This window comes from Corythoichthys intestinalis, chromosome 6 (assembly GCF_030265065.1).
Source record: "Corythoichthys intestinalis isolate RoL2023-P3 chromosome 6, ASM3026506v1, whole genome shotgun sequence".
In the NCBI taxonomy this organism is placed as follows: Eukaryota; Metazoa; Chordata; class Actinopteri; order Syngnathiformes; family Syngnathidae; genus Corythoichthys; species Corythoichthys intestinalis.
Genome location: NC_080400.1, coordinates 56725001 through 56740411, shown reverse-complemented (window position 1 = coordinate 56740411; position 15411 = coordinate 56725001). Strand labels below are relative to the sequence as shown.

General features: G+C 37.5%; 1 protein-coding gene across 5 annotated transcripts in view; it reads right to left on the bottom strand.

Moving 5' to 3' along the window:
• fat3a (FAT atypical cadherin 3a) overlaps positions 1–15411 on the bottom strand; it is a 434014-nt gene that overhangs the window by 224967 nt on the left and 193636 nt on the right. For all 5 annotated transcript variants that reach the window (XM_057838805.1, XM_057838806.1, XM_057838808.1 and 2 more), the window contains exon 4: positions 677–1000. In XM_057838805.1, coding sequence (XP_057694788.1) covers positions 677–1000 — 324 coding nt within the window. The remainder of the gene's footprint in view (positions 1–676; positions 1001–15411) is intronic.

Here is a 15411-nt window from a genome sequence, read left to right as displayed (position 1 = left end):
CTCAATCATTGAATTCTGACTAGAAAAAGCTACAGAAATTAAACATCACCTGTCCAGAGAGCATGGGTGCCCCCTAGTGGAGAAAACATATTTCCTACCATAAGATTAAAACGATCATATCTCCGGTATTCCGTGGTTTATCGTTGCCAAATAAAAACTGGGAGAGAGGTTGAAATCTAAACTTTTGAGTAATGTTGACACCAGAGCTTTGTGTGAAAGACTTCATTTTTTGTGGCGCTTTAAAGACACCACGTGATTGAACAGGCTGGCGTGATCATAGGAGTTCCAACTGCAAGCGTATGTGTGGTGGTGTGACTATTGTTATATCTGATTGGTATAATAGAGTCATGTGATTATTGTTGCAACATCTTATTGGTGAAACACCTAAAGCCACAGGGGCATCTCTGTCAAAAACAAAAATATAATATGTACGATAAAGAGGTAAAATATAACGACTTAAGTTTAACCAAAGTCGCAGAGTTAGAGTAGTGTTACTTCTTTAAAAAACTGCTCAAATAAAAGTAAAAAGTATGGCTTAGTAAAACTACTCTTAGATGTACATTTTTCTCAAAAAGTTACTCAAGTAAATGTCAAAGGTTAAATGTAACGCATTACTACGCATGTATGGTTATAGTTACAAGCAATTGAAACCAAGAAAAACAAAACAATTACTGACCAGTTCGAGGGTTGACAGTGAAGAAATTTTGAGGGTTCCCACTGATGATGCGGTAGTTGAGCCCATCAGTAGATGAGTGTGGTGTGGCATCAGGATCCTGAGCTTGGATCTGGACCACAGAAACATCCCGAGGCGAGTTCTCCGGTATTGATGGTCGGTAAAGCGGCTCAGATGTCAGCGGTGCATTGTCATTTACATCCTCCACTTGAATGAATACTTCAATTGTGGCAAACTGAGGGACCACACCATGGTCACTGGCATATACTGTCAGCCAATAAGAGTCCTTGGTCTCGCGATCGAGCATGTCTGTGGTATAGATGACCCCTGTTCGGAAGGAAAAATGGTAAAGTCAAGAAACATTTTATGAGTGCAAAACTGCAACATTTGACCTGAGAGGTTATATGGTTGTTATCATTTGTGTTTTATACAGATGGATTTTAACAACTTTCAGAAATAAGGCAAACTCAGCATAACTATTTATTTTCCAGTCACAATGCATTTCCTATGGTTTGTGGGAAGCTTTAATTATTCACTTGGGTCTATCCGGTTTCCTTTCCTGGACACTGTCCAAATAAATATGGCAGATGCAGTATTTTTGCAAAAATAAAATGTTTTCCTTCATTTTTTTCCCATGTCTGGGTGTACACAGGTGTTATCAAAGCACAGTTTATGGCCTTTGCTGAGACATAAAATAAGGTTACAACCACACAAACTGCATCATTTTTGTGCACAAACACAAAAATAGGTGGGAAATGGGGCAAACAAACTACTATGAATCAAATATATGACTAGAGTAGAGCAGCTACTGTTAAAAGTCCCCTATTGCTGTCTTTACTACATTATTATCATATTATCAAGTCACGAGAATGCATACCTAATCAAGCACATTTAGCAATATGCCAGTCAGTGTGTTACACACTGCTGTCAACAGCGTTGATTTTCAACCCCTAGCAAAAAGTATGGAATCACCAGTCTCGGACGAGCACTCACTCAGACATTTTATCATGTAGAACAAACTCAGATAAAAAGCTTGAATAAATAATGAATTACTTCAAAAGTGCAACTCTTTAGCATTTAGAAACACTAAAAGAAAAGAATAAAAAACATTGTGGCGGTCAGTAAATGTTACTTTTATAGAGCAAGTGCAGGGAAATATGTATGGAATCACTCCATTCTGAGGACAAAAATATGGAATCATGAGAAACGAACAAAGAAATAACAATTGAAATGCATCTCTAGTATTTCGTAGCAGCAGCATCATCACCTTGTCAAGAGTCAAGAATTTGCATTGGACAAAGTGATGATGCTGGGACTTTTGCTTGGTGCTGTTCCAGCGAGATTTACAAAGATGACTGCCTGAAGAAAACATCAAAATTCCCTCAGTCCTTGATGATATGGGGCTGCATGCCAGGCAAAGGCACTGGGGAGATTGCTGTGGTTAAATCTTCAATAAATGCACAAGTTTACATTGAAACTTTAGACAGCTTTCTTAACCCTTCAATTGAAAATATGTTTGCCATTATACAAGATGACAATGCATCATGCCACAGAGCTAAAACTGTTAAAGCATTCCTTGGAGAGAGACTCATCCAGTCAGTGGCATGGCCTGCAAATAGCCCAGATCACAACCCTATTGAAAACCTGCGGTGGAAATTGAAAAAAAAAAAAAAATGGTACACAGCAAGGCTCCGACCTGCAAGAATGATTTGGCAATATGCCTCAGAGGCTGCAAGCTGTCTTAAAAGCCAGAGGTGGTGCTACTAAATACTACAGATGTATTTTGATTGTTATTTCTTTGTTTGTTTCTCATGATTCCATATTTTTTCCCCAGAATCGAGTGATTCCATATATATTTCCCTGCACTTCCTCTATAAAAGAAGCATTTACTGTCCACCACAATGTTTTTTATTCATTTATTTGAGTGTTTCTGAATGCCAAGGAGTTGCACTTTTGAACTAATTCATTATTTTTTTCAAGCTTTTTATCTGAGTTTGTTCTACATAATAAAATGTCTAAGTGAGTGCTCGTCCGAGACTGGTGATTCCATACTTTTTGCAGGGGGTTGTATGTTTGTTCCTGTCCAGTTTTATTTTGGTGGGTTCCTCTATTACTTTGTGTTCAATTTGTCAGCTTTGTCTTTCCTCGCCTAATTAACTGATTCTCCACACCTGTTCATCATTAGACCAACTTCTATCCCACTCTTGTTTCTTGTCCTGTGCCAGTGCATTTTTGTTTGTTGGAGAGTGGTAGGAAGTGGTTCAGAAGGATGGAGAGCAGCAGTAAGCTACATCATCGTGAAGCTAAGCTTTTTGCCTTGATCTGTTTTTTTTTTTTTTACCATCCTTGCTTCCAGTTGTGTTTTTTGGGAGGAAACTTTGAAGCATGCCTGTTTTCACATTCCCTGTAAATAAGTTGTTTGTTGAAACCTGCCGCTCCCAAACGTCTCGTGCATTTGTGTCCAGCAGTGTGCTCCCCCCTTTCCTCTTCTCCACAACTTGCCTATTTCCTTTATTGTTACTAAATGCGCACAACTTGTTATTATTGCTGTTTAATAGTGATGGTGAGATGAAGCCTCGTGAGGCATTGAAGCACTTGAGGCAATTGCCAATTGGTTCAAGAAAGGGCTCATTTCTCGAAGCTTCAAGTGAGCACGGTACCACCTACTGGTTAAGTGTATGATCACAGTCAGTTGTCCATCAACCACATGAGTAATTCGTTGATATTTTTAAATTGGTGCGTGTGTCTGTTAGGAAGTAATTAATTTACAAAATATTGTTTAACCAAAGCATCTATGTACAGTATATTGATTGTCACATATGTATATACAGTGATCCCTCACTTATTACTGTTAATGGGGACTGGAACCGACCGCATAAAGTGGAAAAACTGTGAAAAAGGGTCACGCCCCACACCCATTTTTAACATAACTTTTTGGTGTATACATAATATCAATAAGTGTATATACTATCCTAAAAATGCATATGTTATCATAAGAACATTAAAGAATAGTTTGAAATGTAAATAAACTATTCTTAATATAACTAACATACAAAAAATAATGTACCGGTATAAGTAATACATACTGTATATTCATTCTCTCATGATACATGTGTGGGGGTGTATGTAAGTGTAGATACATATGTAGACTAATTGCAAGTGCACATAAATGTTTTAAGAATTTTTATACGTATAACAGGATACTTATAACAAGATTAAATAAATCTGCAATGCACTGACAGTGCGAAAGTGTAGTCACGAAGTAGCAAGGTGTTACTGTAATAAATAGTATGTAGTGTGTGTTTGTGAAAATGATTCCCCAAATGGTATTATCATAATATGACAGGTTGTGCAATGTTTTTTTCTGAAATTGACATGAGTGTAATCAGGCAGAGAACTGTAAAAGTGTAACTTGAACATTGATGTACAGCATGGGGATGGGTTGGGGTTCATTTGTTTTCTTTCAAAAACAAAAGTTTTTCCACACGGGGAAAGTCCTCTTTCTTGCTGGCTCCATCTTATCAACTACTGTACCACTCCTTAACCGGTAACCACCTTCAAACTACCCAGATTCTCACCTGATCACAACTTCTTCCAAAACCCTAATTTTGAATGTAGCCAGAGGTGTTTATATACCGTAGCGAGCTGTCAAACCGTGCAGCAAAATCTAAAGCACACCCTGAAGCAATCATGTGGTACTGCTGGGCAGCGAGTCTTCAGACTTCATCGTTTTCGAAAACAAAAGCTGTGCTGCATACAAACAGGAGTGATTTGTTCGAGGATTCAAGTTAATTATTCTATTTTTCGTACCATGTATTCATTTTGAAACGTTGTACAAAAAAAATCAATAGGGGAAATTAGCCGCTACAGCATTGGCATTATACTTCGCAATATTTACGTAAAATAATTGTTAACTGCCAGGTTTTTTTTTGCTTTCAACCAATAATTGAGACTGTTTTACGTCCATATCCATAAATAATTCAGGAATTTAAGCATTTATCCACAAGAATTTTCAACGCAAAAATCTCGTTATACTAAGGGTGCCGCCACAGTGACTTAAAGACTAGCAGCACATTCGACATGTTTACGTAAAATAAATGCTAACTGCATTTTTTAATTTTGCTTTTAACCAAGAATCGAGACTGTTTTACGTCCATATCTTTGAAGAATTCAGGGATTTAAGCATTTATTCACAAGAATTTTCAACGGAAAAAGCTTTGTGATATGGCGGCCGATAATTTGCTTACTGACTAGCATCATAGTTTGCAATATTTGCGTAAAATAAATGCTAACTGCCAGTTTGGTTTTTTTTTTTGCTTTTAACCAAGAATCGAGACTGTTTTACGTCCATATTTATGAAGAATACAGGGATTTAAGCATTTATTCACAAGAATTTTCAACAGAAAAAGCTTTGTCTGTGATATGGCGGCCGCTAATTTGCTTACTGACCAGCATCATAGGTCGCAATATTTATGTAAAATAAATGGTCACTGCACGTTTGTGTTTCTTTTAACCAAGAATCGAGACTGTTTTACGTCTATATCTATAAAGAATTAATTTTCAATGGAAAAAAGCTCTTTGTCTGTGTTTCCACTCTGTCAGCTTTGACGGAGATAGGACCGCTATGAATCGGCCCCACAGCCCGTGTCCCGTCAATATATTATGAAGTCTATGATTCTGTAAAGTAGACAAAAACGGCTGTAAGACATGAAACAACAAAAATTGTGTTCCGAGTGTTATAATTGTCGTACAATAGGGTAAAAAATTGCTAAACTCAACGATTTAGTGAAAGTTTCTTTTTGAAGACATTTTTTTTATTGTAGTCTTTCTAATAATCCAAACCAGAATTATTTTCATCAGTAATGATGATAACACAAATATTTCGTCAACAAACTATTTTTTTCAATGACGATGACGAGCTAAAAACCTGGGTGAGAGGACTAGAAAACAATGCCAATATTTGTCTGATGAAAATGCAACATTGTCTATTTTCACAAAGCGTGACATTTTCATATTCTAAGTGGAGTACTTCAGCTTGCATCTTATCAGTGTTTTGTTTGTGTCACTCATGTAAGATGTGCTCCCTCCTCACCGGAGTTTAGGATGTGTCTCAAGCTAGGCTGCGCTCCATCTTGCTTGTTAAGAAACAAGGTAAGATTTGTTTTCTTATGTGGGCAAGAGAGAACATGCAGTGTTGCTTTAGCCTTTAAAGGTATGTGTTGAGTATCAACAGATGCTAAATGTAACTCCTAGTGTTAGCTTAACATTCGCATTAATCTTAGCATTAGCTTCAGAATGGCGAGTGTCCTATTAAAACACTGGCCAACTTGGCTTTTCTGGTCAGTAAGTCTACAGGATGTTAAACGCTCGGACAAAATCTTTTACATACAGTCCGTGGTTCTAGGTAGATTTAATTGATAATCATTTACTGCTTTTCCTGCTGAGTGTGTATTATCACAAAGTTGGTGCTGTCTTTGTAGACACTACAATATATGCTTGCGAAATTATTGGAAACCTCTATTTATTTTTGGACTAAAACTGAATTTTACAGACAAAAACGTTTTGAGTAACTGTTGACAAAACCTTGACGAAATTTGTATGCGATTTCATAGAAAAAATATAGACATATATATATATATATATATTTTTTTTTTTAAATAAATACGTATTTTTGTTGAAAAGGCTCAGACAAAAATTACAAGGGCTATCAAAAACAACACAAATCCAAAGAACTGTAAATGATGCAAAGACTTATGGGTACACCTTCCGAGTGGCAACCATGACGTTACATAGTTGGTGAATTAATGACCTGTGTCAGTGTTCTGTTAACAAACACACAAAACAATGAGCTTGACTTGATCTGCCTACTTAAGTTAAACTTCCTCTTTTTCTTTGTTAATTCTCACAAGCTCATGAATAAATTTAAATAAAATATTAATTGATCTTATATATATAAAGTACAGTGGTATGAAAAAGTATCTGAACCTTTCGCAATTTCTCACATTTCTGCATAAAATCATCAAATCTGATCTTGTCAAAATCACACCGATGAAAAAACAGTCACTGCTTGAACTAACACCACCCAAACATTTATAGGTTTTCATATTTTAATGAGGATAGTATGCAAACAATGATAGAAGGGGGGAAAATAAGTAGGTGAACCATCACATTTATTATTTTGTTGCCCTCCGTTTGGCAGCAATAATTTCAACCAGACACTTCCTGTAGCTGCAGATCAGTCTGGCACATTGATCAGGACTAATCTCTGCCCATTTCTATCTACAAAACAGCTGCAGTTTAGTCAGATTCCTGGGATGTCTGGCATGAATCGCCGTCTTTAGGTCATGCCACAGCATCTAAATGGGGCTCAAGTCTGGAATTTGACTTGGCCGCTCCAGAATGTGTATTTTGTTCCATTGAAACTATTCTGAAGATGATTTACTTCTGTGTTTTGGATCATTGTCTTGCTGCAGCATCCATCCTCTTTTTAGCTTCAACTGTCTGACAGACGGCCTCAGGCTTTCCTGCAAAACATCCTGATAAACTTTTGAATTCATTGTTCCAAGTAGTCCAGGCCCTGAGGAAGCAAAACGGCCCCAAATCATAATGCTCCCTCCACCATGCTTCACGGTGTGGATGATTGATGGTTGATGTTGGTGAGCTGTTCCATTTTCCCTCCACTCATCACGTTGTGTGTTAGTCCCAAAAGAATTCACCTTTGGTTTCATCAGTCCAGAAAATATTTTGCCAGAACTTCTGTGGAGTGTCCAAGTGCCTTTTTGAGAACATTAAATGGAGTCCTACCATTCTTGGCCATAGTATTACATATAGTTGATGTGTGCACAGAGATATTGGACTTTGCCAGAGATTTCTGTAAGTATTTAGCAGACAATCTATGGTTCTTTTTAAACTCTCTGAGTATTCTGTGCTGAACTCTTGGCGTCATCTTTGGTGGACGGCCACAACAGTGCCAAACTCTCTCCATTTGTAGACAACTCTGACTGTGGATTGATGAACATCCAGACTTTTAGGGATGGTTTTGTATCCTTTCCCAGCTTTATACAAATCAACAATCCAGACAGCTCTGTTGACTGAGCCATTATGCACATCAGACAATGCTTCATCTCATTAAGAAAATTCTTACCAGTCGTGTGTTTTATAGTGGGCAGGACAGCTTTAAACCACTCATCAGTGATTAGGCACACACCTGACAAATTGTTTGGTAAATATTGGTTTCAATTGCTCTTTGTCTCCTTAGGCAGAGGGTTCACTTACTTATTTTCCCCCTTCTGTCATTGTTTGCATACTATCCTCATTAAAATATGAAAACTTATAAATGTTTGGGTGGTTTTAGTTAAAGCAGTTTTTTTCATCTGTGTGATTTTGACAAAGATCAGATCACATTTGACTGTGATTTTATGCAGAAATGTGAGTAATTCCAAAAGGTTCAGATACTTTTTCATACCGCTTCAAAATCACTTTTTGTAAAGGGCTACATGTTTTTTTTTTTTGTTTTTTTTTTTTGTAAGAGTAATTATGTATTAATCAATTAATGTATTTACCAATTTTGAACTATTTTTCGAACAATAAGGCACAGCGGAGTATAAGGCGCACCTTCAATAAGTGGCCTATTTTAATACTGTTTAATACTGCACCGCATCATAAGGCGCAGTAGTTGAAGTGGTTGGGGCTGCGCAAAATGGAATGTCACTGAAATATTATAATAATGACAATGAATATTGATCCATATGTCAGGCGCATCGGAATAGAAGCCACACCGTATGTTTTCGAGAAAATTGAAGGCTTTTAGGTGCACATTATAATGCAGAAAATACGGTACTTTAGTTTCTATACTATCATTGTTGTTTATGTTATTATTATTTAATCTTTTCATTTTTGCACAGCAGTTTTTTTTCAAATGCAGTTTTTTTCAAGGGCTTTGAATAACGTTAATTTTGTTTTGCTGGTGTATTAGTTTTGACAGTAAATTCTTGAAGAATATTTAGTTTTCCCTTTTCCCACTCTTGTCATTTATTGTCCAGTCGTGATCAACTTCAGTGTTTTAAAAAAAAATGTTGGCGCACTCATCTCTAATACATCTAAAACATTCAATTTGGAAAAAAAAAATCAAGTGTAGAGCTGTTCATATTTTCAACAATCAAAGCAATGAACAAGGATTTCTGTAACACTAACCCGCCTGAATAAAGTGAATCAATGCTTTCCAGGCTTTGGATTTGGGCTCCACTAATGTGTGAAGTTGCCTGACCGTCCTGAGGGCATGGGGCTATCTGGGGAAGTTCATTTCAGCAAACCAGACAAAGTGAGTCTGAAGCCTTATTGAGAATTAGGTGAGGATTAATTAAGGAAGTGATTAGCATTTTCTCTAATCCGTGGAAGACATTCCTAATACACTACTGAGGCACTAGCACTGTCTATTGCTCCAAAGTGTGCGTCTTCTAAAGAGGGAATACACACATCTGGAGTGCATTGACAGTATACTTACTGACATGTCAATGTGCTCATGTTTTAAAGCATCATTTGACCATCTTTAATAAAGTTAACTGGATGAAACACAAAATCAAGAAAAGAAGACCTCAATTTATGAACTACTAAGTGAATACCTCAGACAGCAGAAAGCTGATGAAAGTGATAAGAGGAACAGAAAACACAGAAGGACGAGCTACACCAGCTCCTACATCAGGTGTGCACATACTTTTTTGCCTTGCAAGCTATCTTTCAAACGGCCAGCTCTAAATGATCCCGACTCAATGAAAAGGTACGTCAAACTACAGTATGTCTTCAAAAAAAATCAGTCTGTGGTGAAAAAAAAGGTTCGGGACAACCTAAAAGACAAAATCCTTTTTGATAATGTTACTTGGAGCTTTAATATCAGAAAGTGCACTTTATGCTAGGTCTTTTTTTTTGTATTGTTTTGTTTAAAATTTCTCAACCATTTAAATGTTTTAAAATGGCATTTCAACTTCAAATATTTTAAGTTTTTGCCTAGGTAATTGCTTTTTTTGACTGTTTCGTATAGTATATTATTTGACTTATTCATGCAAATACTGTTTTTTTTTTTTTAAGAAGCCTCTAATTAATTAGATTACTCTTTTAATTGAGTCCCACCCCTTATACAGATTAATTCTCTTTGTATATGTTGTCAGCATTATTTCAAATAAGTCACATTTAAAAGCGATGAATCCATGAACACCCATCCACACACACATTATAAGCCATATACATTACATCAACCATCCATAGACTTCATAATATAATATGTATACAAATATATATGTGTGGTCTAAGTGACCCCACACTTTTGAACCGTAGTGTATCATATGGGATTTTTCATTATGTTCACTATTGTTCAAAAGTTTGGGGTCGCTTAGACCACAAACTTTTGAACGGTATTCTATATATATATATATATATATATATATATATATATATATATATATATATATATATATATATATATATATGTATATCAGGGTCTCCCCTAGGATTTTTTGAAGCTGTGGTGGTGGGCTGCATCGGCGTCGGACAGCCTCACCATATCGTGCCACGGAATTTTTTTTTTTTTTTTTTGTCCCAAGAAAATAGAGCAAGGCTCTATTTTGGGCCGCGCCCCTCAGCGCAAATTCATTCAAACTTGGTCTTCCATCCAAGATGGCCGTCCCCCGCTCACTTTCCCCCAAAAGTCTGATCCAAACTACTGTAATGCCCCAGGTATGGGGAAGAAGAGGGAAGTGGGTATTGGCTTACCCACGTTATTGTGGTAACAATAGTAAAGAAAAACAATAACAAAATAACAGCGGGCTGCCGCGACATGCGACCGCGATCTCTCTGTGTCTCGCTCGTTCTCCCCTTCTTCCTATTCCCTTCCCCCGGCGTCACAGCTCCCCAGTCCAATCGTCTCTTAAGGGGGCCGCGCTTTGTTACGGACATTACAATACACAATGAATAGGTTGCTGCTGAACCCTTCACACTTGGCTCCCGCTAGTTTGAAACGGCCTTAAAAATTTTAAAACCAAAAAAAAATATCATATTGGCAAGGTGTGGCGACTTTTATTTTAGTGTGGCAGTGCGCCACAATCTGTTATTGTAGGGGAAACCCTGTATATAATATATATATATATATGAACCAGCATAAAAAGAACAGTTGAGCAGTTGATCTTAAATTCTAAGATTTGTATGGTTTACGATGACATGCTGATATACACCACTGCAAAATGTAAAGACGTTAATCAAAATCATTGTCAAACTGAGCAATGCTATATTTACAAAGATTTGTATGAGTCAAGTGTGTTGATTATTATATTATTATTATTATTATTATTATTATTATTATATTATTCTAAAGTGCTTTTACACTTACAAATCTTTATAACCACAATAAATCAAATTTGCTACAAGCCTACAATATTTAAAGTTTCAAAGGCTTAATTCACAGGTGACAAACCGATTCCAGAAAGGGCCTAGTGGGTGCAGGTTTGCTTTCCAACCAATGAAGAGGACACCTTTTCACCAATTAGATCTTTTACATGTGTAATCAGTTAAACTTTGTCAGGTGATGCTTGTTTCAGCAGGAAGTTCATTGGTTAAACTCTCTGCGCGTTATCGGTTGGAGCAAAATCCAGCACCCACTAGGCCTTTCTGGAATCGGTTTGACACTTGTGCGCCCTATACTCTTAAAGTGCATGTGACACGAAAAAGCATGTTTATTTCATAATGCACGCGGTATTTTATGCTCCTGAATGATATGGACCGCTTGGATGTGTGTGGAAGCGATCACTATATTTATTTAGTTTTTTTGAATCCCGCGCCATGAAAATGAGTGACTTCCGGCTTCGGTCTTGCATTGAGGAGGAGGACGCTGTGACGTGTACGGGTAAAGGCGTCCTCTTCACTAAACAGCCGTACTGTTGTGTATGAGGACTAAGGATTCAGCTGATTTTGCGGATTAATTCGTTTATTTTTCGCATCACGCCAGCCAAACGACTGCAGAAAAATCTTGCTTTATGAGTGAGAGGCGTGTGCACCTTTTTCGAGTTTCAAAAGGTTCCCATTCACCGTGGATATTGGCCAAGCCCTACTACTGTGGGACCATTGGACTTACGAGGAAGTGAGTAAACATCTTGTTTTGTATTATGTCAAATATTAATACAGCGATTACAAAGTAAAGACTACAAACTTTCTTTAGATAAAGGACTACTTACGTTTGATCATTGTTAGGCATATAAAAAGCTCTCCTCAAGCACATTAGCTGCACGTTAGCTGCGCAACAACTGCAGCCGCCCTCCTCCGGGGAACGAACTGTAAATTGCTCTCCACCGGGCGGGTTGCCGATCCGCGAAGACAATCGACAACCCAGTCGTCATGTCAAATAATCCGGGCTAGTTATGTGTGATTTTCCACTTCGAAGACTTTGAAACATCACTCGGTTCGGGTTAGTATGTCGGCTAGCTGTCACACCTCTTGGTTTGTTTACATTCTCCGAAGCCGGGGAAGGGAAATGACATATGTCCGATTTAGGTGTCATAAAATATCGTTCGGGAGGTGCGACAGTAAAGGTGAAGTCGACAGTTTTGACCATTATGGAGTAATTTTGCCATGTCGTCCTGAATAAGTGCATTTTTATTGGTTCATATTCCATTTAGCACAAGACTGTTATTTGTCATGACCATAGCATATATTTAGCAATTGTGGAAAATACTTGGATAAAAAGAATATCCTGTAAAAATACTGAAGTAAAGAGACAGAAACAATGACATTTTGCAGCTCGCTTCGTCGCGTTTTCCTCGTTGTGAATAGTTCCCCCTCGACGGGCTGACTGGTCCTTCTCAAGCCATTTATTTAGCTATTGGGGAAAAATACTTGGATAAAAAGAATATCCTGTAAAAATATTGGAGTAGAGAGACTGAAACAATTACGTTTTGCGGCTCTGTTCGTCGCGCTATCCTCGTTCTGAATAATTCCTCCTCAATGGGCTGAATAGTAAAACCGATGAGCCCAGTCTCCCGCTGACGTCATCCACCTGTTGGGGACGCTCGAGCCCTATAATGGTAGGCGTGGCTAACCGGCAGATTAAAAGACTAATTTCTCATCATCTGCACTTTGCTAAATTGTTGTATATAGTTGAATCGTCTCAAAATATGATTCTAATTCACATAATAATGCTATTAAGACTTTTTTTCTCCTGTCGTATGCTCTTTAAGACTTACAGCAAGGTAAACACAGTCCGTCAGAATGTTGAAGCTATGTCACTACAGTTGCTGATAGCTGCTCGCAAATATGATGGGGAATCAGATGAGAGACATCAGCATCACCTGCAGCCGTAACGCTCTGATCATTTGAAAGGAAAATGGTGCTCAAGAAATATTTTGGTCATTGTTGGGAATCTGGCTGAGCATGCTGTGAACACTTATCTTTGCCATACTACTTAGTTCCTTTTGTGTGGATGTGGAAGCTATTTTCAAATCCCCTATCCATCAATTGTTCCCCAGCTTTTTTTTTTTTTTTTAAACAGGTATTCAACCTGGATACCTGATTTATGAAAACGTCGATGTAACTATTTATTATTAAAGTCCCCCTCTGGACAAAATACTATCCCAAACTTGCTCTCTGTAAAGGCATGAAAGCATATTAGAAAAGCATACTAGTCACCATTAGTCCCGATCTGTCCATTATTTTTGACCCACTCCTCATTGAAAGTGTGCCTGCCTCACTGAGCTAAAAGAGCATCGGGCCCACAGTGTGACATCACATGAGGTCTTTACACTGTCATGAGGGCATACTTTCCTATTATTCCAATCAAGAGTCCATCCATACCTTTCCCTTTTTTTCTGTAAGTGATTGGTATTAATGGTGTGGTACGCAAGCATATTGTGTGGCCGTACTAAATCGTCAGAGCCTTGCGTGCGAACACAAATTTTCAAAAGATACTGTGACAAAGAATGCCTGGAAGTGTTTTGTCAAGGGGACGTAAGATTAATGGAGAGGACCGTCGAAATCACGTGTCTCTGCCGTGAATATTTTACCACAGGTTTCTACCAAAATTGTATCTCATGGCAGGTTGTGTGGTGATGTTGGAGTTGAACCCACTAGCTTGTGGGACACAAGCTACTAGGGGTGTGACAAAATATCGAAATTGTGATATATTGTGATACTTTGTATCCCAAAAGGTTATCGATATGCTCCTGCAAGAATCGAGATATTATTATAAAATAGGGTTGTTCCGATCATGTTTTTTTGCTCCCGATCCGATCGCAATCGTTTTAGTTTGAGTATCTGCCGATCCCGATATTTCCCGACCCGATTGCTTTTTTTTGCTCCCGATTCAATTCCAATCATTCCCGATAATTTTTCCTGATCATATACATTTTGGCAATGCATTAATAAAAAAATTAATAAAACTCGGACGAATATATACAGTACATTCAGCATACAGTACATAAGTACTGTATTTGTTTATTATGACAATAAATCCTCAAGATGGCATATACATTATTAACATTCTTTCTGTGAGAGGGATCCACGGATAGAAAGACTTGTGACTTTGTATATTGTGACTAAATATTGCCATCTAGTGTATTTGTTGAGCTTTCAGTAAATGATACTGCAGCCATTCAACCCAAATGCATGATGGGAAGTGGACCCAGGACTGTGCGTAGTGCTACCAATGGATATATCTTCTCTGCGTTGGCCTGACCAATGTATCGATAATCGTTGTATCGCCATATCGTCAGATCATTGTTATCGTGAGCTTTGTATTGCAAACTGTATCGTATCTTTAGGTACCAAGAGGTTCCCACTCCTACAAGCTACTAATATTATATTATTCAGGAGTTGACAATATAAATTGCCCGGTGACGTACTTTTAAAACCTTCAGGGCCGGGCCACCCGAATGCTCCACCAGTGGCTTGGTAGGGCCAGTAAAAATAATGTGTCATTTTTTTTTTTTTTAAATCTCTTTTAATTCCCAGTGGTTCTGTGTTTTGACTACATTATGCTATCCCGATCAAAGACAACCTTCTAGTCTATGCAGCCAGCCATTGCTCTCCGTGGGGTGTAAACATACCTCGTTTGCTCGCTCGCTCCTGTGTGAACACGCGCAACCTGATTAAAGCTGCTGATTGATTGACAGTATCTCAGTGCCCACCTAATATTATACTACAAGCAGAGGTGGGTAGAGTAGCCAAAAATTTCACTCAAGTAAAAGTAGGGTTACCTCAAAATAATATTACTCAAGTAAGGGCAGTCGTCCAAAAAGATGTACTCAAGTACAAGTACAAAAGGATTTGGTAAAAAGAATACTAAAGTTGTGAATAACTGCTTATATTTTTGTTGGATTTTTTTTTTTTTAAACATGTTTTTGTTATGAACGCAAGGCAAGGCAAATTTATTTATATGGCACAATTTAACACGAGGCAATTCAAAGTACTTTACATCACATGAAGATAAAAAAAAAAATCATATTAAAATCAATTGATTGTAAAAACAAAGACAATCGAAATAGGAAATAATTTCGATTGTTCACATTTAATCACGAATAGAATAAAAAAAATAATAATAATAAAATATAAAACAAATACTACTACTACTACTGCAAATAATTGAAATCAGCAATGAAGATAAGCACAAGAGCAATAGAAAGCAAATAGATTGAAATGTATAGACAGTTATGGACATGCAGTGATAAACAAAAGCGTTTTTAGCCCTGATTTAAAAGGAGCTA